Source organism: Brassica napus, chromosome C4 (genome assembly GCF_020379485.1).
Source record: "Brassica napus cultivar Da-Ae chromosome C4, Da-Ae, whole genome shotgun sequence".
Classification (NCBI taxonomy): domain Eukaryota; kingdom Viridiplantae; phylum Streptophyta; class Magnoliopsida; order Brassicales; family Brassicaceae; genus Brassica; species Brassica napus.
Window position 1 is genome coordinate 42,020,486 of NC_063447.1, and position 26,236 is coordinate 42,046,721.

Below are 26,236 nucleotides of genomic sequence, written 5' to 3' on the forward strand. Positions count from 1 at the left end.
TAAAGTAAAAAAAAAGAGATTCATCGGTTCGCTAAACACAATCCATCGGTTCATTCTAAACTCCTAAATTTTAGATAAACACAATCCACTACCCTCAGAAAATTGAGATAAACACAATCTATCTCTTTGCTAAAACAAAATGCAAGGGTTCGATTTCAAAGAGATTCAGGAGAAGATCTCCAACAGCTTTCGTCCATGGCCACGATCCTTTCAATTCTGGGTTCGAGCTACCAATATCTACACTGGTTACACGGTCCCAACTGTGTATCGACTCGAGCTCCGTCGTTGCAGCCACCGTCGCTTCACCGTGCTTTTGGTCGCCATCAACTTCTCTCACCGGAACCACCACTGCCGTGTCATCTCCGGCGCTGCACAGGCTCGTCTTCTCCGTTCAAGCAGTCACAGCCCGAGAGCATTGAATCGAGCAGGCCACACTTTCACGCATCGCTCGATTGGTTCTCTCGGATGTCACTAGAAGAAAACATAATCTTAACGAGGGCGGTTTTCCTCGCTAATTCGTCGTAAAAGAGGCTTTACGACGAATTAGCGAGGAAACGCGTTTGCTCGTTACACGTCTGTCATAACACATATTTCCTCGCTAATTCGTCGTAACTTAGCGAGGAATATATTTTGTCGTAGAGACAAAGTAGGACGATTCATCGTAAAGACCACGTCAATATTCCACGTAAGGACGTCGCTATAATTCCTCGTAAATACCTCGAAAATAGTTCCTCGTAACCTACACGTAAATACCTTGAAAATGTTTCCTCGCAAAATACACGTAACAACCACGAAATGATTTCTTCGTAAAATGGTCGTAAACTTTTCCTCGTTATTTCCTCGTAAATGATTCCTCGTAAAATACTCGTTAAATGTTTCTCGTCATTTCCTCGTAAGGTTTCCACGTAAAGAGGTTGTACATTGGCTACGAATTTACTTCGTTTTTATTATTTTACAGAATTTAAAAATATAATTAAAAAATAATTAAAATTATTTAATTTAATAATAAATTAAAATTCAAAATAAAAATAAATCAATATGAAAATATTTTATATATAAATAAGTTTTGAATTTATATAATACAACAACCAAAAAAAAAAACTAAGGGTCGTTCATCGTCCGGTAGAATTCATCACTCCTCCTCGTAACATCCGCCTCGTTATGTACGTCGGATGACTCGCCTTGAATGGGATGTTGTTGTCGCATGTTCCTCAACATGGACTCCCATTCCGGATTTGTGGCCGCAATAACGTCCAAGAAGCCCTCGACTCCACCCATACGAGATTTTGTCGCGGTCAACTCGTTACGCAGCTGAGCGGACTCTCTACGCAGCTCCGTGACTTCATCATCCCGTCGCTGACCATAAGACGATGTCGCTCTCGGAACATCGTTGACGGAACCAATACCCAACGTCCGTCCCTTTTTTTTAGGGACAACCTTAAAAACAAAAAATAAATATTGTAAGTAAAAATTTAAAGTTAAATTAAATGAATAATTAAAAATTATTTTTTTTGAAAATTTACCTCCTCGTAAATCTTATCCACTTCAAGTGTGGATAAGGTGACGGGTAATCCGTCGGTAGACTGCTGGGTCAGCTGAGTCTGGCGGTCTTCAACCCGAGCAACTACGTCGTTGTAGATTTGCTCGGACTTGCCATCTACAAATACGCCCGCCTTGTTCTTGTGGGTCCTCTCGTAAAGTTCCATAAGAGACGGGAGATGTCCCGTCTCTTTGGCCTAAAAAACAGTTAAGAAAGTTAGAATAAATTAATATATGTATTAAAAAAATTATTTAATAAAATATTTAATTACCATTTCCAAACGGACACCGGCGTGGGGTTTTTGGCCCGTAGTGTGAAGCATCGGCCCGTTCCCGTGCTCATCGACCGTGTTACGGGAGTTAGAACAAGCCTGGGCGATTCTAATGGAATCAGGAAGGCGCCAATAACGGATGAGGCCATCCCACACATCCGTGGTGAGCTCAGCGGGTTTGCCACGCTCATACACCTTCACGATCCAGTCACCCTTCCAGTTGGAGACCGTGTCCAACAAGCGAACTTTCGCTTTCGCGTTAAACTTCTTCATCACCCTCTCAGTGATCCCCAAGGCCCAATTATATTTTTGCTGTTGGAAAAAATAAATTAACAATTAGTTTTTTAGAAAGTATATATATAAATCATGAAAAAATTATAAAATATATAATTAATTAATAGAAACTTACAGCGTAAATTTTGAACCACGTCTTTCTGACGTAGTGAGGCGTCTTACTCCAGTTTGGATGTGCCATGGAGAAGTAACCCTTGATCGTGTCGGTTACGTCCGATGCAAGACATCCGTCAACCCTCCACCTGGAAAATACAAATTTAAAATATAAATTATTTTTTAATGTTATAAAAGAAATTTAAACGAATTAAAAAAAATTAATGCAACATACCACAACGTTCCGTCCGGTCGGTCTGGGTCGATGACTAGTAAACCTTCTCTGCCTGACAGACTGAGAATGTCCTCTACAGTGTACTGCGAGTAAGGAGCACTCGGAGGCACCATCAGATCAGGATGAATATCGGCGACCATCGGAGGTGCCATCGGAGGAGGCACAGGAGGAGGCATCGGAGGAGGCACATGAGGAGCCGATAGTGCACTAGAAGAAGTAGACCCAGAGACTCTCTGAGTGTACTGAGTCTCGGGGACAGTCTCCTGGCCCGAAGAACTGGGAGCGGAAGAAGAGGCCGGGTCTAAACGACTACCCGGCTCACCGAAGATCTCTCTGTAAAGGGCAGTAAGTCTTCCTTTTCGAACCTGGGAAAAAAATGAAAATTTTAAAATTAACATCAACAATATATTTCCCAACATTATCCACCTAATCAACACTAAATAACATAAAATCCGCAAACCTATCTAAATTCCCTATACTAACCACCTAATCTATCCTAAACTAACCAAATTAGAGAGGAATCAGAGAGGCTTACCATTGCTACGAAATGGAGAGGAAGTAGAGATGAAAGAAAGAGTGAGCTCTCGGGTGTATATATAAGATTACATATCGTCGCAAATTCGTCGTAAGTTTACGACGAAATAGCGAGCAGTTACAAAGGCCCGTGTTTTTTTTTACGAGGAAGTTGCGAGGAATCACAAAGGCACGTGTTTTTGTTTACGAGGTATTAACGACGATTTTGCCTACGTGGAATTAACGAGGCTTGCTTTCCTATAAATTTACCCACAACTCTCATTCTTAAACCACACATAAACTCCCAAATCACACACCTATCTGAATTCACATTCCTCAGCAAAATCATATTCAAATTATAAATATTTTTAAAAAATAGGAAAAGGATAAGATATTAGAATTCATGTGGGCGAGACTTACGTATTATAATTGCTGGAAGTCTTGCCACATGTTATTCTGGTATTTTTATCCTTTTCCCTTTTTTCTAGTTTTTACACTACGAGGTATTTACGACGATTTATGCTTACGTGGAATTAACGTGTTTTATGTTTAAATCTTTTTACTTGGTCTTTACGACGATTTCTGTTTACGTGGTCTTTACGACGATTTCTGGTTACGTGGTCTTTACGACGATTTATGCTTACGTGGTATTTACGACGATTTCATCCTACGTGGAATTAACGAGTGTTATGTTTAAATCCCTAGAATCCGAAACCCGAAACCCCATACCCGAAACCCCATACCCGAAACCCCAAACCCCAACCCCCAAACCCGAAACCCGAAAACCCGAACCCGAAACCCAAAACCCAAACCCCCATCTTTAATTTTCTACTTCATATATTCCAAACCCCATATTTAATTTTAAGTTTCGTCGTTATTCCTAAACCCCAACCCCCAAACCCGAAACCCGAAAGCCCAAACCCGAAACCCGAAACCCCAACCCCGAAACCCGAAACCCGAAACCTAATACCCGAAACCCGAAACCCCAACCCCCAAACCCAAAATCCGAAAGCCCAAACCCGAAACCCGAAACCCAAACCCCCATCTTTAACGAGTGTTATGGTTAAATCCCTAGAACCCCAAACCCGAAAAACGAAACCCGAAACCCGAAATCCAAAACCTGAAACCCCAAAACCCCTAAACCCGAAACCCCAAACTCGAAACCCCAAACCCGAAACCCGAAACCCGAAATCCAAAACCCAAAACCCGAACCCCTAAACCCGAAACCCCAAACTCCGAACCCCTAAACCCCGAACCCCAAACCCCAAACCCCGAACCCCTAAACCCGAAACCCGAAACCAAAAACCCGAAACCCCAAACCCCAAACCCCAAACCCGAAACCCGAAACCCCAAACCCCAAACCCCAAACCCCTTATTCCTTATTTTCTACTTCATATATTCCAAACCCCATCTTTATTTTTAGGTTTCGTCGTTATTTCCTCGTTGTCTTACGTTGTATTTACGACGATTTCATCCTACGTGGTTTTTACGACGAATTCATCGTACGTGGTATTTACGACGATTTTGTCCTACGTGGAATTAACGAGTCCCGCGTTCTTTATTTTTATATTTCCTCGTTATTTCCTCGTTGACCTACGAGTCCTTTACGACGATTTTTTGTTACGTGGAATTAACGAGTGTTATGTTTAAATCCCTTGAATCCGAAACCCCAAACCCCATATTCCTTATTTTCTACTTCATATACTCCAAACCCCATCTTTATTTCCATTCCAAACCACAATTCCCACATTTGCTTATTCATAAAACAAACTCCCGGCATTACCTTATTCATAAAACAAACCCCACATTATCTTATTCATAAAACAAACTCCCTCATCTTATTCATAAAACAAATACATCAATCGGATACATCGACATTCTCGTCATCACTAGAAACATCATCATTTTCATTAAACTCGTCTTCAACAGCTTCGTCTGTGGCATCATCGGTAAGATCTTCGTACTCGTGATTATGCGGATCAATGAGAAGGATGTCATCAATTTCTTGTTCAGGTTCCTCAACTTCATTTATCTGTTCTTCTTGCAATGGTGGTTCTTCTCCACTGATGATTCGTCCTCGAGGTGTAACTTTGATCACTGCTAACCAATTTATACCTGAATCTCTCATCCGAGGGTATGGAAGGAAGCTAACTTGGTCTGCTTGTGAAGCTAAGATGAAAGGCTCGAATTTGTTGTACCTTCGTCCACCGTTGACATCAACTACACCGAATTTGTTAGACCGAACACCTCTGTTGACGACGGGGTCGAACCATTCACATTTGAAGAGGACGCATTTCAGCTTCAGTATCCCTGGAAATTCGACTTCAATAATCTCCGTCAAGATCCCGTAGAAATCTGTTTCCCCTTTCACACATATTCCATAGTTACTGGTCGCCCGCTGTCTACCATAGTCATATGTATGAAAAGTATAGCCTCGTGTGAAATACATCTGTGATGTGGTGACCTTTACAAGTGGAGATTGAATTACTTCGTGTAACCACTTAGGATAATCTGCATCGTCGTCGTCATAATCAACCTGCAAAAATAAAGAGAATGTTAATGAAATACAGATAATGTATGAAAAAAAGTTTTAGTTAATACCTGATTCCGCAACCACTTAATGAAGTGTTGATCTTTCCTTTTGTCTACGTCACTTGTGGATATACCAGAAAATGTTTCTTCGACTTGAGAAACAAATAGGCTGTAAAATCACATTTTATAGGAATGAATCTCTCGCAATTATACAATTAATTATACTTATATGTGTTTCGAAGTGTCAATATATGTTACCTTTCAAAATAACGCATCAATGGATCTTCGCAATTGAGTAGAATATAGGTGTGTGCACTATGAGCGTCTTCTTCACTCGACCACCAAACCTCTTTAGACTTCCCACCGAGTCGCCCAATCTGGCTAAAGATGTCTGGAACACCAGCAACTGCATATGTTGGCGCAACACCACCATCATCATATCTTCTTGGAGCTCTTCTCCGTGTACGTACTTTTGACGCAAAGTAGTACGATGTGAAGTGAGAAACTTCTTCCGTCAAACTTCCAGCAATTATAGAACCTTCAACTTTGGCGAGGTTCTTTGCTTTTCCCTTCAAATATTTCATGGCTCGCTCATACTGATACATCCATCCGTAATGTACAGGTCCACGAAGCAATGCCTCATATGGGAGGTGGACAGCTAGATGCTCCATGACGTCAAAAAATCCGGGAGGAAATATCTTCTCCAAGTTGCACAATAAGATGGGAATGTTCTCCTGAAGCTGTTCCACAACTTCTTCTTTAAGAGTGCGTGTGCTCAGATCCCTGAAAAATGCTCCAATGCCTTTTATATTCAAAAAAAAATTAAACACATTGTTAGTCATATATTATTTTGTAAATTATTGTGATATAATACACTACGTACCTGCAAGTGCTTCATGTACGTTTGTTGGAAGTAGCTCCGCAAATGCAAAGGGCAGTAGTCGTTGCATAAATACATGACAATCATGACTCTTCATCCCGGAGAACTTTTGACCCTTTTCAACACATCTAGAGAGATTCGAAACATACCCATCGGGGAACTTCACTTCTGATGCCACCCAGTTGAACAACACCGACTTTTTTTCTGAAGATAATCTGAATATCGGAACGGGAACTTGTCCATTGCTTTTAATATGTAACTCGCTTCTTGAGCAAATATCCGGCAAGTCCAACCTCGATTTTATGTTGTCTTTTGTCTTCCCTGGGACATTCAATATTGTATTCATGATGTTCTCAAAGAAATTCTTCTCTATATGCATCACATCGAGGTTGTGGCGCAGAAGAAGATCCTTCCAATATGGCAACTCCCAAAATATACTCTTCTTGTGCCAGTTGTGATGAACACCGTAAGAATCTGGCATATTACGAGGGACATGCCAATTACCACCCCAACGAACTGTTTCGTTAGCTCCGTAGTAGTCGATTTGCGCTTCAATTTGTTCTCCAGTTAGATATGGAGGAGGAGTGTCTCTCACAACCCTTTTGTGCCTAAACAAATTCTTGTTTCTTCGGTAAGGATGGCCAATGGGAAGAAATCGACGGTGACAATCAAACCAACTTGTCTTCCTACCATTCTTCAGTTGAAACGCATCTGTCGTTCCATTACAATATGGACAAGCTAATCTCCCATGTGTAGTCCATCCAGACAACATCCCATAGGCAGGAAAATCACTTATGGTCCACAAAAGCATCGCTCGCATCGTAAAATTCGTCTTCGTTGAACAGTCATACGTCCTCACCCCTGTTGACCACAAATCCTTCAACTCTTTTATCAGTGGTTGTAGGAAAACATCCAGGGACCTTTTTGGATGGTTCGGACCAGGTATTAATATGGTCAAGAATAGTAACTCCCGTTGCATGCACATCTCCGGTGGCAGGTTGTATGGAGTAAGAAAGACTGGCCACAATGAATATTGTCTCCCTGACATTCCGAACGGACTAAATCCATCTGTGCATAATCCGAGATACACATTCCGGATATTGCTAGCGAAATCTGGATGTACTTTGTTGAAATGTTTCCAGGCTCTTGCATCTGATGGATGAGTCATCTCACCATCCGTCTGAGTATGCTCGGCATGCCATCTCATCTTTCCAGCAGTCTGCTCTGATTGATACAATCTTTTCAATCTGTCTGTAATTGGTAGGTACCACATCCTTTGGTACGGTACCCTATTACGTCCCCGTCCTTGCGGCTTGAATCGTGGCTTCTTGCAGAATCGACATTCTTCTAGCTTCTCATCATCTCCCCAATAGATCATGCAGTTGTCGATGCAAACATCTATCATCTCCGAAGGCAACCCAAGACTATAAACCAGTTTCTGAATCTCATAATAAGAATCAGCAGACACATTGTCTTCCGGCAAATACTCTTTAAACAAGTCCGCCCATTCGTTCATGCAACTTTCAGGTAGATTGTGATCAGTTTTAATATTCATCATTCTAGCAGCTAACGACAATTTAGAGAGACCTTCTCTACAACCACTGTAAAGTGGTTGATTCGCCGCGTTTAACATTTCGTAAAACTTTTTTGCATCTATATTAGGTTCTTCATCTTCATCATGAGCTACGAATGCATCAGCTACCATATCATGAACCCTATCATAATCTACCATCTCCTCCTGATGGTAACTATGTTCATTATGCAAATGATGATCAACCGGTTCTTTTTCCTGAAAATTGCTATTACTACTACTAGCTTCATTCTGATCATAATTAAAACCTTCTCCATGTTGAAACCAGATATAGTAATTTGGCGTGAAACCTCTATTTATTAAATGCTTCCAAACATTTCACGGTTTGCCAGTTTCGAATTGTTGCATTTCCGACAAGGACTAAACATCTTACCACTTTCTTGGGCGAGCGGTGTTGAATCTGCTTGATGCATAAATGTCTCCAGACCCGCAAGGTATTCTTTCGTCACTCTCCCGTTAGCATCTCTATGCATATACATCCACTTCCGCAACTCGTAAATAGTCCCGGAGCCAGCCATTTTTTTTCTTTCACGTTTTTTGTTGTTGGTGTGTTTAAAATGATGTTCAAACATCCATATTTATAGGAAAATTCGAATCTGGTAGTTGTAATTTTGCTATGAATTTACGACGAAAATTAATTAGGTGGGCAAAAAAAACGTGTAACACCTATGAAGTTGGTGGATTCAAAAATTTCCTCGCTAAATACACGTAAACTATTCCCTCGTAAATACCACGCAAAGTTTACGTCGTATTTACGAGGAAATAGTTTTTCCTCGTAAAATACTCGTAAAATTACATCCACTTTACGACAAAACAGTTTTGTCGTTACGTTACGAGGAAATAACGATGACTTTAGTTTTTCACGTAAATTCGTCGTAAACTCGACGCAAATTTACGAGGATTGTTTTTCCTCGTTAATTTTCGTCGTTAAGCATGTGTTTTCTTGTAGTGTGTTCAGTTCGTCGTTTGGACCAAGCCAAATGGATCGAGCATTTGTCTTCCACATCGAACGTTCCAAACCACGAAACAGACATGGCTAAATTTTAATATATTACACTCTTGTCCCCTGAGATTAGTTCCTTTCTTATTTTTTCCCCGGAAATTTTATTTTTGAAAATTAGTCCTCGATTTCGCCCCAAAACTCTTGGTTCAAGGAAATATCTTTAATGTTCGCCCCAGTACTTTTAAATTTACGGAAATATCTTTATGATTTCGCCTTCAACTTTAAACGTTCACTTTTAACTCTATTATATGAAAATACGATATATACAAAACTCAGAAATTAATCGTGGAGCAATCCAGGATTAATTTTAAATTTTTTATTATACTTTCTAGTATATAAGCTAGTATACGTATCAAAATAGCGTGAATCATATGTGGTATAGTGGTTTGTATGTATAATTTTCTCTTGAATAACTCGGGTTCGAGTGGAGGAAAGAACAATTTTGATGATTTTTTTGACTTAGGAAAGAATATACTCTGCGAGATTTAGATTAGATTTCGTGTAGAATTAGGAAAGTACATCTTTAACCGAATATGGAAGTTTCCATATTTTCCGGATTTGCCTAGAATATGAATATTACCTTACGCAGAATACAGTAGAGTAGGTGAGAAACATATTATTCCTTTAGGCGTCACATAAGGTAAAAGGAAGAACATGTTATGGCACATAATCTAGATAAGGTATATTATTGAGTTGTGGCTATATATCGTTATCAAGCTGTAGGTATACTGAAGACATCTTTCTTGATTATAACGTTTCGAAATATAGCATGGTTAGAATATATAAGAAAGGCTAGTTTACGTTGTATACCCAAGATATATCTATGTATAAAACTTAGTATCTGATTTCTAGACTAAGTAGATGACCAGAATGAATATTCTAACTGTAGCTAGAAGATAAAATAAAATATGATTCCACTTTTAAAAAAAAAACTTTTAAACATATATATTGTCATACTTATGTTTCCAATAGTTTTCATATTTTTTAACATTTTTAAAATTCAGTTTACTATTTTAACAATAAAAAAAAGGTAAAAGGTGTCCAGAATTGCCCAAAATATCAGAAGTTCTATTGTGACAAATAAAAATTCAAAATGTCTCATTTTTTCAATTTTCCCAAAAAAACAATCTATATTATTAAGAGAGAATCATCCCAAAAAAACTATTTAAACAAATTTGTTGCACCTATTAATTAACTAATTATTATTTTTGGTTCTACCCCAATTTAATCTAACTATACGATAATCTAAATATTTTAAATGATCTCATTTAAACTCTAACCTATCATTTGATACAACCCGTATTATACATGGTTCCCTTTTATTAAAACACTTCTTATCAAAACGTGATTTATTAATCTCAATACCGAAACGTGAATGATTAATCATAATACCGAAACATAGTCTTCAGTGGTGCCACCAACCCTACAACAGTTCATTCATTTTTTGGAACACTAACCCCGCAACAGTTCAATCCATCATTTCCACTGATGAACTGTCTCAGAAAATGGAAAAATCTCCTTGAATGTACTCAGCCATCTCTTTTGCAACATCCGTTTCATAGCTTCTCCTTAATAATTTAGAATGTAAATGTACATTTGCCATCACTTACTGGCTCCTGCTTAGTCAAAGATACAATAGGTTGATATGAAGTAAGATTGGTGTATAACATTCTTTAGCTTAAAAGTATACAACATGTTGATATAAAGTAAGATTGGGAAACAGTCATTTCTTTGAGCTTATGAAATCAGTGGTGTTTACACATCAATGTCGCTTGGATGAGTTTGATATTAAAAAATTCTAACCAACTTACATATATCATATCCATCACAATATTATATCAAAGTTACGTGTTTTATTTTGACTATATTTATACCTTTTTTTAACCTTGGATTGTATTATTAAGCGTTCTAGGCCCTGTTCGAAACTACGCTATGCGCTAGTCGGGCGGACGATATGAGCCTAGCGAGTTAACAATTAATCGGTGACTAATCGGGGCCTAGTTTTAAATTTTTTTTTTATAAATATATTATGCATCATTAGTCAGTTTGCATGACAATAGAAAATTAGTCGAAGTAGCCTGGTGGTTTCATAATCTTTGCTCAGCGTAAGAACCCGGGTTCGACCCTGGATCCATGCGTTTTTCTTCTTTTTAATTTTTTTTGCCTTTAATGAAGGGTACTATCGTCATTTCGTCTTCATCTTCCCCATATGTCTTTAGGGTTTTCAATTTTACAGTTTTCCATGGCTGTAAAACGTTTATAATCACACATATCATTAGATTTTGGTGTGTTTTCATGTTTTTATACTTACAACCTATAGATCTGTCATAAAAATACAAGATTTTAAGCATTCAAAACCCAAAAAGAAAAAAAAAATTGTCGTTGCCGATTAATTGGCCGACGACAGCCAACTCGCCACGGCCAAGCACCGCCGAGCGCCTCCTCGCCGACTAATCGCCCGTAGTACCCGCGTTTTCGAACAGGGGTTCTAGGTAAAGAGTTTTAAGCAATGAGAACTAACAAAACAAAAGTAGAAAAGAGATACACCCGTAGGGATCCAAGGTAAACTAATAAACATTTATTTTGTAACTAAAGATTTTTCATATAAAAGCTATATATTTGCTTTTGGAATAATTGAATCTCAAGGGAGATAATCTTCGTATTAATCCAAAAACATCAAGTTTTAGACTGAATTAAGAACGATTGTCTCTCTCTTTTTAATACTACAGTAGGAGCCACCGAGACAAAACAACTTTTTATAATTGATCTATTGATAATAATAGAGTCAAAGAAATTACCGTTCCATAGAATTTGATGCTGATTTTTGAAGTAACTATAGTTTGTAGCAAAATTTCCATCGCATGAAGAACCATCTACGAACTCCACAACCAGCTATACTTTTATTATAAGAGAGATGGGGTTTTTGATCATTAACATATGGTAGTATTGGAAACATTTTTTTTTTGTAACTGTATTGGAAACATTTCATTCAAATAAAATATTGAAATGTGGTTGTTAAAATTCACAACATTAATGCTGATGTTGCGTAAATTGTAACAATCAACTGGAAACCAAATAAAATATATTATGGATATGCTATTTAAATTCATTAACTTGATTAACTATATTATGGATATATGCTATTTAAAATATATTATGGAAACCAAATAAAATATATTAACACTTTTATTGATTTCGAATTCACTTTAAAGGATGATTTAGCGTGTTTTGTTATAACAAAATATTTTGAAAATATTTTTAGAATATATTGTACTTTATTAAAAAATATTATATATACAATTTTCGTGGTCTACAAGTTTATTTCAATTAATTAACTTAACATAAACAAATTTGCTTTTTAAATAACACGAGATATTGCATATATATTTTTTTTATCATTTTCCTTATAATTTCTAACAACCAAAATATCAAAACAACTATAGACAAATTTTTTTGTAACCTACAACGATTCCAGATCTCTCTTATTAAAAATATACCATTCCTTCTTAGACACCTTATACCTCAAAAGAAAAATTGATAAACAAAAACCATGGTTCCAAAGTAAATCTTAAGTCTCACAACTTAACAAATGTAACTTTTATAAAATTCACACAAAATTAATAAAAGAAATTAGGTTTGGATAGTCGTGCCTTCGGGTATAAATCGGTTCCTTTCAAGTCCGATTTCTCCAGGTCCTCAATATTTGGATCCAACTAGGTATTTGAAAAAAATCGGTTCGGATTCGGGCCGGTTCTTTTTGGATCCGTGTCAGTCTGAGTCCATAATTCAATTACCTTTAACATATATGTAATTTGGATACCTAATGAGACCAACTCGGTTTGGGTATTTAGGACCAAAAGAGACTCAAATTACCAAAAAAAACCGAAAAGCCAAAACACGAAAAATGCCATAAAATCAAACAATTACCCAAAAATATTCAAATATCCAAAAGATACAAAATTTTACGCGATGAACTAAAATACCCAAAATTTTATCCAAATACCCGAAATATTTTTTTTAAAAAAAATTGAAATTTCACCTGAAACCTGAAATTATGACCGAAAACGCGAACCAAAACTTAAAAAATAATAATTGCATACTGAAAACATATGTGAAATACCCAATATACATAATATACACGAAAATTGAGTATTTTGGTTACCCGGACTCGAACAGAGACCCGCGGTCCAAAAAATTCAATAGGTACTTTTCTCCGATCACAGACCCGGCCATGTATTGAGTATTCATGCTTAAGAGAGAGCTAATAAGAATGCACATGCAAAATTTCAAATAAAGGAGGTACAGCTGTACTGCCCGCCACCCGGGTTCGAGCCTTGGCCACAACGGATTTAACATCCCTTCCGTTGGGGCGCTGGACCCCCTACTGAGGATAGTTGGGAATGTGGCTGCCCAGATACCAGAGTTACCAAAAAAAAAAAAAAATTCAAATAAAATAATGCATAAATTATATAATCTTAAACAAATTGCCTTATTCGATATACTGCAACTTTATAAAATAATAATATAAAATAAGACCAAAATACTAATTTATATCTAATTTTGTTTATAACCAAAAAAATTCGCACTTTCGAAGCCTAGGTAAAAATCTAGTACATAATTGAAAAAAATGAGAGTGAAGACGCAGATGAGACTGAGTGCTAGAGAAAATATACAGCAAATCTGAGTATATCAACAACAAATGCACATGCAATATGATGCGTAATGGTCCGGAAGATCATGGCCCAATGGTAAGGACGGGCTCATTCCTGCATCCAGGTAGCGAGTTCGAACCCTGTCGGAGGGAACTACCTCATAATGTCTGTGGACACCCCACACGGATATGGGTCCATGCTTTAAGGCCCATTTGAATACCCGGAGAGAGGGTCTATCCGTGGGCTGCACCACCACTTGGAGATTAGTCTGGGCTCTCTTTGGGTCTGGAATACCTCCAGGTTAATCAAAAAAAAAAAAAAATATGATGCATAACGACTAACATATATCCATGTGATAAAATAATTTAAAATACAATGGGACTGGATATTTATCCAAAAAAAAATTAACTCTTACTTATACTGATCACCTCCATCTTGAACGAAGAGAAGAAAAGCTCTCGGAAAAGGTGCAATGGGGCGTGTAATGGCGGAACCTCCGAATCTCATGCTGCAAGCAAGAGAACTCCTTGCGACTCCAAGCCACGAACTGTTAGAGAGTCTCGTCATCCATCTCTCAACGCGTCAAGAAACCACCGAATATCAAACTGCGATTGCTCTGTTAAAATTCTGCATCGTTAACTTCGCCAACTGCTTAACCCTAAAGCTTCTGCAGATGTATCGCTCTTCTTCCGACGCCCTCCTCAGATCCAAATCGATCGTTGTCCTTTCCCAAACCCTAGCCGCTTATAAAGCCCGCAGGTTCGAACTATCTCTCGTCGCTCTCAACGAGATCAAACCACTTGTGATCTCTTGCCTTAGGATGCAAGAAACCGAAATCAAACTCTTCAGAAGAATCGTCTCTTTCATCGCTCACGACGTTGTGATGCTTGATAACGGCGGGTGGGACGAGCTCAGCGATTGTATCGTCCAGCTCTCGAGTACCGTACCTCTCAAGGCATTACACGTCTTCGTGGATTTGCCTCCGGTGTACGGGAGATTCATCTACAGCTGTTTCGGGAAGATTGCTGAGAGAGCGGAGAAGGTGTTGCTTATGCCTGATCAAGACCGGGTCGAAGATTGGAGTTTAGGTTTACAAGCTGTTGTGAAACTTGGGATTCAAGTCTTAGATTCCGAGCTGAGATTCGATATGGTGAAGGGTCTTCTTACACTTCTTGTCAAGGCAGCGAGTGATCTTGTGGACAAGGGTATGGAAGAGTTTCTTGTACGAGGGCTTGCAGATCTCGAGATGTTCTTGTCACGAGATAAGAAGTTGTATAGTTACAATAAGGAGCAATGTCATTTTGTGTCTTGCTTCTTGTACAAGATCAAAGACTTGGGACCACTAACCAAACAGGCTACGGGGAAGATCCATCGTTTGGTTAAGTCTACCCCATCTCTCGTACAACAGCAACAACAACAACAGCAAGGTCATGGAGCATGTTCTGAAGGTGAATGGCTTGATCGTCTGAACAACTTAAAGCCACTTGAGATGTTAAGAATCTTTGCGTCCACTGATGTTGAAGAGAGGTTCAGAGAATTGGCAATCAGACGGCTGAACGTGTTACTCTCTGATCGCGTTTCAAGAGAAAAGTCAGCAGACATGAAAGAACTTCAGCCACTGCTCCTCTCTTGCCTTTCGAGTAAAGAAGGAATCTCTGAGAGCATGTTCAAAGTCCTTGGTGAGGTTGTCTACCATGTTGCCTTTGAGATGACCAACTTCCACTTTGAGACATGGTACGATCTTTCCGACTGTATTGCATCGACCAGCGAAACGGAGTTCGAGAGAGCGGTTTATATCTTCCAGTGCTTAACAATGTGGCTTGATGATGAATTTATGGTTCCTATAGTGAAGTTTCTTCTCCCAGAGATAAACAAAAGGCTCAACCCACCGAGAGAGGTGTTGGTGGATAACAGTTGCTGGGTCTTGGCGTTTTTGGGTGCCTTCTGTGTCATCATTCAATTGGTAGAGATGGAAACTTCTGCTGTGGAGGAGATTGCAGATAAGATGGTAGATTCTGTGAGAGAGCTTGTGGAAAGGAAAATGGAAGGTGGGCTTGTGAGGAGAGCTTTCAGAGATTTGGAAAGCATTGTGAAGAAGCAAAAGGAATGGTTTGGTGATAACGAATACGAATTGATTAAGGCTCTGCTTCAGAGACTCTACGTAATCAAAGGCATGACAATGGAAAGTAAGATGGTGTTGTGGAGAATCAACGTGTTTGTGGAGAGAGGATTGGCTGATCTGGCTGAAGTGGAACCAGACGGTGAGATTGATTGACCTGTGGCCGCTTAAGGGTTGTATAACCTGATGGTTTGTCTGAAATTCTATAGATAGACGTTAATGTCAAATTGTAATCATTCTTTCATTGAATAAAAATTCTCTCTTTGGCTATGTTCTATCAATGTGTTTTTCTCTCTGTTTGATCATTACTTTCTTGATCACGTCTTGAGATTTTTTTTTATAGAAAAGCAATGTCTCGAGTTGAAAATTCACTTTCATTCAATAAAGTTTATTTGTTGAGGTTTTTTGGCTCTATTTAACAATCTGATACTGCTGCCAAGGCCAGTGATTGATGGGCATGATTAATGTGTCTTTTAAGTAAGTAATATAAAAGGTGTGTAAGGATTAGATAAAAAAAATAGATTATTCATACTCCATTATCTCTCAGTTTGTAAACATTGTTCTATCTCAATATAATTGTTGTACTCTGTAGTTATGAGACATATCAAATAGTACCAGAATGAGGCTGTGTCATGGGTATGATATAGCATTCGATTATCCGGGTGTCGTGGATTGAAGCGTTTGTTTCTCATTAAGGTTTCTCCGATTTTTAGTAGAGGATGTAGAGGATACTGCACAAAAGGGCAAGATAGAATGAACTCATCGATGTCCACAATCTCTAACTACTCTCTCCTCCTAATGTTTCACCCACTTCTTTTATTATACTTCTTTCCATGAGCTCTTTAGTTCTAATACCATTTATAATGGTTTCAACAATCTTTCCATATTCAACACCCTCTTTTTCTCTTTTTAACATTCGACATCATCTTCTCTTTCTTCTACCTCATTTTTTCAACACCTACTTTAATCTACACTTCTACAATGGTTTGTTTTACAAAATTCAATACCTTATCCCACAATTCTTAATTCATATTTTTGTTTTTTACAATTAACTTAAAAACTAAAATAACATAATTTTTAATAATATTTATTTTGAATTATTATACTTAGCTTAATTTTTAAATAATACCAAAATCTGTATTAATAAAACAATCAAAATTAAGAACTTGTTTATTTTTTAAGTAAGATATTTACCAAATTTTATTTTCAAAAATACGAAATTTATTACTATTAAAACAACTAAAATTAGGAAACTTTAAATACACACGATACAAACACATATTATTAAGAAATTTTAAACACACACGATACAAAGCACACAAAATAAACATACATTAAAACTCTTAAAGCACATACATATATATATTTTTTAAATTAACCATGAAACATTCCAAATTTTGCCCATATGTGTTTAACTAGACTTGATTGCAATTCATGATGTATAGTTGAATCACGTAATTTAGATCTAGTACGCACATGATTTGCAAATGCTGGTAGCACCTCAGTAGAAAATGGTTGTGGTGTAGTCGAACCACTTGCCTCAGATTGATCATAATCGGTCCAATTCTGAGCATATGTATCTCGTTCATCCTCAACAATCATATTATGCAATATGATACATGACCGCATGATGATAGCAAGATCCGATATCTCCCACATGCGAGCTGGTTCACGAATGATTTTAAACCGAGCCTGTAATACCCCAAATGCGCGCTCGATGTCCTTCCGATAACCTTCTTGATATTTTGCAAATAACTTGTCTGGTTCACTTTGAGGAAGTCGGATTGATTTAACGAAAGTTGGATAAGAAGGATAGATACCATCAGCTAGATAGTATGCCATGTCATATGGACGTTGGTTTACAAAAAACTTTACTCTTGGATTATTACCTTGTTCAACATCATCAAACACCGGCGAACGATCTAGAACATTTATATCATTTAATGTTCCCGGACATCCAAAAAAGGCATGCCAAATCCATAGATCATGAGATGCAACTGCTTCAAGTATAACAGTGGTGGTTCCCTTATCTCCCCGAGTAAACTGACCTTCCCATGCTGTTGGACAATTTTTCCATTCCCAATGCATGCAATCAATACTCCCTATCATCCCTGGAAACCCCCTCATCTCACTGACATGCAAATTTTTTTGCAAGTCATCTTGAGTTGGAGCTCTGAGTACTCTTGCTCATACAACCGTATGATTCCTTTATAGAAACGACGCACACACTCCAATGCTGTAGTACTTCCTATTTTGATATATTCGTCAATCACATCGGAAGCAACACCATACGCTAACATTCGCATGGCAGTAGTGCATTTTGCTAATGGAGAAATACCTTCCTTATTTGCTGCGTCATCTCGTTGGGTGAAATAGTTGTCACTGCTTGATAGGTCTCCAACGATCCGAAGAAAAACATGTTTTCGCATCCGGAATCGCCGACGAAACATTTGTTCATCATATGTAGGTTGATTGGCAAAGTAGTCATCAATCAACCTTTGATTCGCTGCTACATGATCTCTCTTGAAGTATTTTCTCTTGCTATGAGACGTATGGTCTTCCTCAATTTTTTTCGACGCTCTGTAAACCGGTGTACGATATACCTCTCTTCAAGCTCACATTGTTTTGTGTACACTTTGATATCGAAAGGAAACTCTGATGGATCCATTGATATTTTTTTTGTAAAATGAAATTGTGTTATTGATACATTTATGGGAAAATGTGTTTCCATTTATAAAAAACTGAGTGGATGAGAATTTTGGACTCCAAACAAATATTAAATTGGCATAAATAATATATAACGATTGGATTCTCTTACAAAATCGAAAGTCACGGATTGCATGCAAACAAAAATTATTAAAGTGAAAAAGGACACGCATTATTAAAGTCGAAAAAACAAAATCACATTTTTAAAAAGAAAAATACAAACAAACATTATTAAAGAAGAAAAAACAAACACGCATTATTAAAAGAAAAAAAAACATACATTATAAAGTAGAAAAATACAAACACACATTATTAAAAGAAAAATACAAAAATACATTACTAATTTCCAAATAGATTGTTGCTCAACTTCTCTAACAGCTGTTTGTTCTTGTCATCGAGATGTTCTTGTTCACTTAGCTTCAAGAACATCTTCATTTTTTTTGTTTTAGTCTTTTCTTTCATCAATCGATTTGCCTCCTCTTGTGTCTTGGCTATTTTGTCCAATCGTTCCAATTCTTGCTCTTTGAATTGTTTGTATTCATTCCACTCTTCGTTGACGGTTTCCAAAGCTGGGCCTTTGCTTTTCTTTTTGCCTTTTTTTTTGCTGCCTCTCTCCCCATTGGACGAGTACTTGATCCTACAGAGTACGAATCACTGACATCACTCTCTCGGGATATCTTAGATCCACTACTTGTAGAGCCAGTATTTCCTCCTACTTGACTACCATAGCGCGGTTGATCACGAACATCAAGCCACTCCGACATTAAATTGAAATGTTCATTCTTACCACTTGAATATAATTAGTTCGCTTTTGCCATTACATCATTCTCCGACCATCCACTTTGTTGCATACGCCTAGCGTTATCGTAAGTGCCACTCCATTTGCTCAACTTTTTATTCATATAGTTGAAATGATTTCTGCATGAAGCTCCATCACGGGAAGGATCAAATGAGCAATGCTCATTATAGTACTCAGAAATTTTACTCCAGTATGCTTTGCTTTTCTAGTTCCTGCCAACAATGTTGTATGTTCCATATTTAATCCATCCACTAAGTAGCACCAAGTTTTGATCGGTAGTCCACTTAGGGCTTCTACGGCGAGCTTGAGCGGATTCATTTGCATTTGCGTCGGGAATGGGTTCGCTAGCACCACTCATGCCACCAAGAGCTATTTGGGTAGAAAATTCGGAAAATTCAGTTGCTCTCGGAACATTTGCATCACCCGTTGGAGTAGAAGAAAGTGGAGGTGTTTGAGAAAAGTATTGCATCATTGATCCGTAATTTGGTGGACAATTCTGAACAGATGATGACATGAAGAAATTTGGTGAAAAACCATAATTTGGTATATTTTGGGGCTGGTTTGAAGGTTGGTTTTGAAATTGATAATTGTTGGGATTTTGGAAGTTAAACGGAAAATTAGAAGAGCTTTGAGTGTTAAAAGGATTATTATTGGGATCCATTTAACCAAAAAAAAATTGAAACACTAAAATAGTTGATTATAATGAAAAAATGATGTTTTTTTTCTGTATCCAAACGAAATGAGGGTAGTCTCTATTTATAGATTAAAAAATCTTGAATTTTGATATAACTTTTATCTTTTTAAAAATAGTTATATTATAAAATAAATGAGTTTGAATTATTGGGTGAGGATAAATATCAAAGGAAATCTGTACAGCCAATGAGAAAAAAGCATTTAAATATTATCCTGAATTAAAAAAAAAAGAAAAGCTTGTAATCCTGCGCGTGTGCGTGTACGCTCCACCCCTTTCCACCTATTCACGGCATGACACGTGGTTGTCACGGCCCACAAATTTTTTTTCAACACCGTTGAATCTTTCCAACACATGTTTAATCCACGTAGACAAACACACAAATTTAACACCCTCAGTGCTTTATCTTCAACTGTTGAAATTGGGTTTCAACACCCTCATTGTAAATGGCCTAAGAAATACAACTTTCTTTTCTAGTTTCACTCTTCACAAAGACCTTTTCAATGTTTTTTCCAATATTTTGGTGTGAAGAGTGAACCAATGCCTTTGTCATTACTCTTGCTGGTATTTGTCAACTTTTCCATGTTTCCTATCCCTCGTTGCAGCTTGGACGTTGATCCAATTCTCTAAACGTTTTTTTTAATTATAAACGGGTATCCTAATCTCACAGGAGTGGTTCAGACTAGTCACGTGTTAACACGTGTCGGTCTTGTTTCTGACGATGCCGAAATGTTAATTCCCCAGTGGCCGAGACTCGAACTCTGGTGGCTTCACCGTATTGGTTTTTTACCTTCAAATTAATCACCACCGGGCCACAAGTTCTGGTTCTCTCTAAACTTTGCATATAAGACAATGGAAACAAAAGTGGACGAGTTCTGAAAAAAGTTAGGGTTCAGAGTGGGTACTAGCTAAAATTGAGATAGCCATTAGTTAACATCAAGAGTGGTAAAATGAAATGAGGATATACGTACATAAGCTGAAAGTATAAAATTTCACTCTTAAGTTGGGTGAACTCCTAAAATTCCGCTTTGAAGTTGGGCCAATCTACAGGTTCTTCAGTCATCTTGAATAAGTCCGCACAATCTGTGTCAAAGATAGCTGAATGAATATTCCTCTCTCTTAGGCATGGCATAGCCAAAATGAAACTCTCGATCTATGCATGTAACGCGGATAGGCTTTTCTGGCATCCCTTCCAACCAAAAATATTATCATCCATGTTATCCCTTAGATACCATAAAAATTCACGGAATTGGAGATGTAGCGGGGGGAATATATATTCTTCCTCTTGAATATAGCACTCCACATCTTCCACAACCTCTTTGTGATCAGCAATTCTCAAACTTTCTTCTTCAAGGAAAACAAGTTAGACAGTATCCATCCGTGAATTTTCTTTCCATTAATTCATTTCTACCCTTCCAAATATACTATAGAATTCATGGATAGTTAAGACATATTATGGACGACCTACTTTCTTATTCTTCCAAAAACAAAAAAAAAAATCATATTCTGGTTTAAAGATATTTTTAGGAAGGACGCCGAAAGAGATGTAATCCTCTTTTAAAATAACCATTCTTGAAACCTTAACAATGCAATGTATCCTAGAATAATCATATCTTTGCCTAGTCTATGGGAACTTTCTTCGAGATGTTTGGAGTATCCTTCCATCTGCTCTTTTAAGGTTTAAACCTCTAAGATGAATTCCGGGTCGCCCGGTTGGGTGTTTCGGTTTCTCCTAGATGACTTCATCTCCTTGAGTTGCTTTGTCAAGGCTTCGAGCCGAGCTTCCAAGTCGGCATTCGTTGTGGCAACCATGGTTTGATCATCTTTGCTTCAGCATACAACGTATTTGGTAAAAACCTAGCTATAGTTTAGTTTATGTCTAGACTCACCTCTTAGAGTTTTAACCTTGGTTATATAGTAGATAACCAGGAATAATTAGGTAGATTTGACCACATCATAAGATAAAAAAATTTCTTTTAAGTTAAAAGTTTGTTTTCTATTACTCAAAGGTCAGAAGATGGAGATTCGGACGCCTGAGATCATGTCGTATCCATCAAGGTTACTCATAGATTAATTTTTACCTAACAATTCATAAGATTAATTATAATTTAAATTTTATCGAAACTTATTTAGTTTTCATTTTAAATTCAATAAAACTATCCAAATTTATGTAAAATCATTCTGTTTTCTATAAATTATATATTACTTGAAATTTTCTAAAAGTTTAACGATAACTAATACTAAGTGAAATAAAAGAACAACTTATACTTTAATTTTTTTAAGAATATAAGAAAGTATTTGTAGTTTGTTTTTTTTTTTGAGGAAATGAAAGTACTTGTAGTTGCATGCTTTAAGCTGGGTATATGCTTGTGGACTTACTAAGATCACACGGAGAAGAGGGAGCCATTTTCTCCAGAAAACTACAGGATCCGCGCAAAGGTGCATTGGGGCGTGTAATGGCGGAACCACCACCAAATCTCATGGTGAAAGCGAGAGACGTTCTTGCGACTCCAAGCCACCAAGGTTTAGAGAGCGTTGTCAGCCATCTCTTCTTTACGCGTCAAGAAACCACCGAATATCAAACGGCGAATGCTCTCTTCAACTTCCTCACCCTTTACTTCGCCAACTGCTTAACCCTAAAGCTTCTACACATGTACCGATCATCTTCCATCGGCGTCCACAGATCTCACTTGATCAATCTCCTCTTCGAAACCCTACACGAGTACAAGAACCGCAGGTTCGAACTATCTCTCGTCGCTCTCAACGAGATCAAACCACTTGTGATCTCTTGCTTGAGGATGCAAGAACCCGAGATCATAAACCTCAGGCGGATCGTGTCTTTCATCGCTCACGATGTTATGATACTCGACAACGGCGGATGGGACGAGCTCAGCGAATGTATCTACGAGATATCGTGTCACGATCCTCTAAAGGCTTTGCACGTCTTCGCGGACTTGCCTCCAGTGTACGAGAGGTTCATACACAATTGCGGAGGGATGGTTGTTGAGAAGGCAGAGAAGGTGCTGCTTGTTCCTTACCAAGATCAAGTTGATGATTGGAGTTTAGGTTTACAAGCTGTTGTGAAACTTGGGATTCAAGTCTTGGATTCTGAAATGAAAGTCGATATGGTGAAGCGTCTTCTTACTCTTCTTGTCAAGGCAGCGAATGATCTTGTGGCGAAGGGTATGGAACAGTTTCTGGTACGAGGGCTTGCGGATCTCGAGAGGTTCTTGGAACGAGAGAAGAGCTTGTATAATTACAATAAGGATCAATGCGAATTTGTGTCTTGTTTCTTGTCCAAGATCAGAGACTTGGGACCACTAACCAAGGAGGCTACGGAGAGGATCCATCGTATGGTTATCTCTAGCCCATCAAAAGTTCATGGAGCATGTTCTGAAGGTGAATGGTTTGATCGTTTGAACAACTTACCGCCTCTTGAGATTTTAAGAATCTTTGCGTCTACTGATGTTGAAGAGAGGTTCAGAGATATGGCAATCAGACGGCTCAACGTGTTACTCTCTGACTACATTTCAAGGGAAGAAGTGTCAACAGACGCTTCATTGTTGAGAGAACTTCAGCCACTGCTCATCTCTTGCCTTTGGGAAAAAGAAGGAATCTCTGAGAGCATGTTCAGAGTCCTTGGTGAGGTTGTCTACCACGTTGCGTTTGAGATGATGACCTCCCATGTTGAGTTATGGGATGATCTCGGCTACTATATTACATCACACATCGAAACAGATTTTCAGAGAGCGGTTTATGTCTTCCAGTGCTTAACAATGTGGCTTCATGAGGAATTTATTGATCCTATAGTGGAGCATCTGCTCCCAGAGATAAACAAAAGGCTAAACCCACCGAGTGATGTTTTGGTAGATAACAGTTGCTGGGTCTTGGCGTTTTTGGGTGCCTTCTGTGCCATCAGTCAATTGGTAGCGATGAAAGATTATGCTGAAACTGTGATGGAGATGGCTGATAAGATGGTAGATTCAGTGAGAGAGCTTGTGGAAAGAAAATTGGAAGTTGGGTTTGTGAGGAGAGCTTTCAGAGATTTTGAAATCATTGTGAAGAAGCAAATGGAATGGTATCGTATGAACGAATACAAGTTGACCAAGTCTCTGCTTCATAGACTCTACGTAATCAAAGGCATGACAATGGACAGCAAGATGGTGTTGTGGAGAATCAACGTGTTTGTGGAAAGAGGAATGGCTGATCATGTGGCCGCTTAAGGGTTGTATAATCTGATGGTTAGTCTAATATTTTGTATATACGTTAGTGCCAATCATTCTTTCATATAGTTAGAGATGATTCTCTTTAGTGTTTCCTCTTTGGTTATGTCTCGAGTTGAACAATCATTCTTTCATTCAATAAAAAACTTATCTCTTGAGGGTTTTTGTCTCTGTATTACAATCATTCCAAAGTATATTTTGCTTTGGTTAAAAAAAAAAAAAAAAAAAATATTTTGCTTTGGTTTAATCAAAAGTCAATTACAAACTTGTTTATCTTTTAAGCTCCTTTGGGCTTGTTAAAAAAACAAGATTTTGATACGCGCTGCAATAAAAAAAAGAAGTAAAGCGTCGATCAACTTTGGGTTTATATTTTGATATAATAACTTTATGCATTTGTTCAAAGTGTGAGCTCAAATTTTGAACTTAATTTTTTTGCAATTAAAAATGACTAAACTTGAGAGTTTAGACATTTCCAAGTATTTTACTATGGATTAGTAATGTTTATAATGCACTATTAATTTTTAAAGCGAGATTCTGATCTGAGATCTAAACTTAAATATTTGGGGTTCGATGTCTACAATTTAAAGTGTATAAAATACAGTATATTTTATTACAAATTAATAATTTTGTAATGCAGTATGTTTTAACGTATTAGCAATTTCATATTTTCAATTGATATTTTAAAGGAAAATATCCTACTATAGCACTAGAAAAGTTTCTATAGACTCTAAGAATCAAAATGACTAAAATATTTCATTAAATAGGTAAATATACACTTATAACTCTAGAGTTATCCAAACCTTAGGGTTTAGAATTAAGGGGTGGAGATTTGGGTTTGATGTTTAAAATTTTATAAAATATAAAATAAATATTAAAAATTTGAAAATAAAAATTTTAAAAATAGTTTCAAAAAGTATTTTCGAATTACAAAAAGAAAATTTCAAAAAAAAATTAAAAAAAAAATTCAAAAAAAATTATAAAAAAGTTCGAATTTGAAAACATATAATCTAAAACTATAAAAAAAAATTTATTTATTTTTTAATTTTTTAATTTTTTTATATATCTAGGGTATTAGTGTTCTTTTACCTATAAAATGAAATAATTTGGTCATTTTCCTCCTTGTGGTCTATTTTTGTAACCAAAACTTGAAAATGGTCTATTTATGAGAATTACCCTATTTTAAACTCATAATAAGTTAGTAGTAAAATATAAATAAATTAAAAAACTAATATAGCTTACTACAAATTTTGATTTTTTTTCAGAAAATAAGTTTGGTAGGATGAGACCCATTTTGTAGTGGTCTAAATATGTGCTTATTTGATAAAATAATGATCTCACTCAAATTACTCTAATGAGTGAATTACTCTTTCAAATAAGAGGTTTAGTTGTAGTACTTAGGGATCGAATCCACAAGGAGGTAGGAAACCTAATAAATCTAATCAGGGTGATTAAGTTAGGTTGATATGTTTAAATGTAAATAGCAGGTTGTGAGCAAGGTAGTTGTTCGGTTGATTTGATTGGGTTTTTGACACTTAAATGAAATAGCAGACTTAGGGTTTCTATTCATGTAATCAGAATTATAATCCTACATATGCTTAACATATGTATGCATGATATTATAGAGCTCAATCGCTTATGAACAAACCGATCGGCGTTCGCTTTCTATGTTTGTCTATTGACGAGATCTAATGGTCACAACAGTAGGTCGGACCTATTAGAAAGTGTCGATTGATGATTCTAGAAGAATATCGATCGATACAACTTTTGCACCGTCGATCGATCATTCTATAGGAATATCGATCGACGCGCTCTTAATCAAGCTTTACGCGCAGGTTGAATAATGCTCATTAGTCTTACTAGATCAGCTATCGCCTTACTCTAACAATCCTAGCTCAATTAGGACGGGTTCATGGTGAGATTCAAGTGTTAACTTGTGCCTACAACTCCTAGGTCAAGGTTCTAGTTAGCTAAAATAGAAACATGCATTAATGACAATCTTATTGATGAATATCACAACTTAGCAATCTATAGTTGGAGTTAATCCCTTATAACCTATTTAAATCCTAAACCTAACAGTAGAAATACTCAGACATA

General features: G+C 37.2%; 2 protein-coding genes and 1 pseudogene across 2 annotated transcripts; 2 read left to right on the forward strand and 1 right to left on the reverse strand.

Moving 5' to 3' along the window:
- Positions 1-13,940: 13,940 nt before the first annotated feature.
- Positions 13,941-15,998, forward strand: LOC106435491. Its single transcript, XM_013876387.3, has one exon. It carries the CDS (start codon positions 14,077-14,079, stop codon positions 15,877-15,879), a length of 1,803 nt encoding a protein of 600 aa, XP_013731841.2. The 5' UTR covers positions 13,941-14,076; the 3' UTR covers positions 15,880-15,998.
- A 223-nt stretch (positions 15,999-16,221) lies between these two features.
- Positions 16,222-21,837, reverse strand: LOC125585518 (annotated as a pseudogene).
- Positions 21,838-21,862: 25 nt separating this feature from the next.
- Positions 21,863-24,305, forward strand: LOC106435488. The gene has a single exon (XM_022702262.2). The coding sequence runs from the start codon at positions 22,283-22,285 to the stop codon at positions 24,140-24,142; it is 1,860 nt and encodes a 619-aa protein (XP_022557983.2). The 5' UTR covers positions 21,863-22,282; the 3' UTR covers positions 24,143-24,305.
- The last annotated feature ends 1,931 nt before the right edge of the window (positions 24,306-26,236 follow it).

What these genes read in the sequence shown, in the direction of transcription:
- LOC106435491 (XM_013876387.3), top strand. Translation starts at nt 14,077, where the DNA reads ATGGGGCGTGTAATGGCGGAACCTCCGAATCTCATGCTGCAAGCAAGA.
- LOC106435488 (XM_022702262.2), top strand. Translation starts at nt 22,283, where the DNA reads ATGCTTGTGGACTTACTAAGATCACACGGAGAAGAGGGAGCCATTTTC.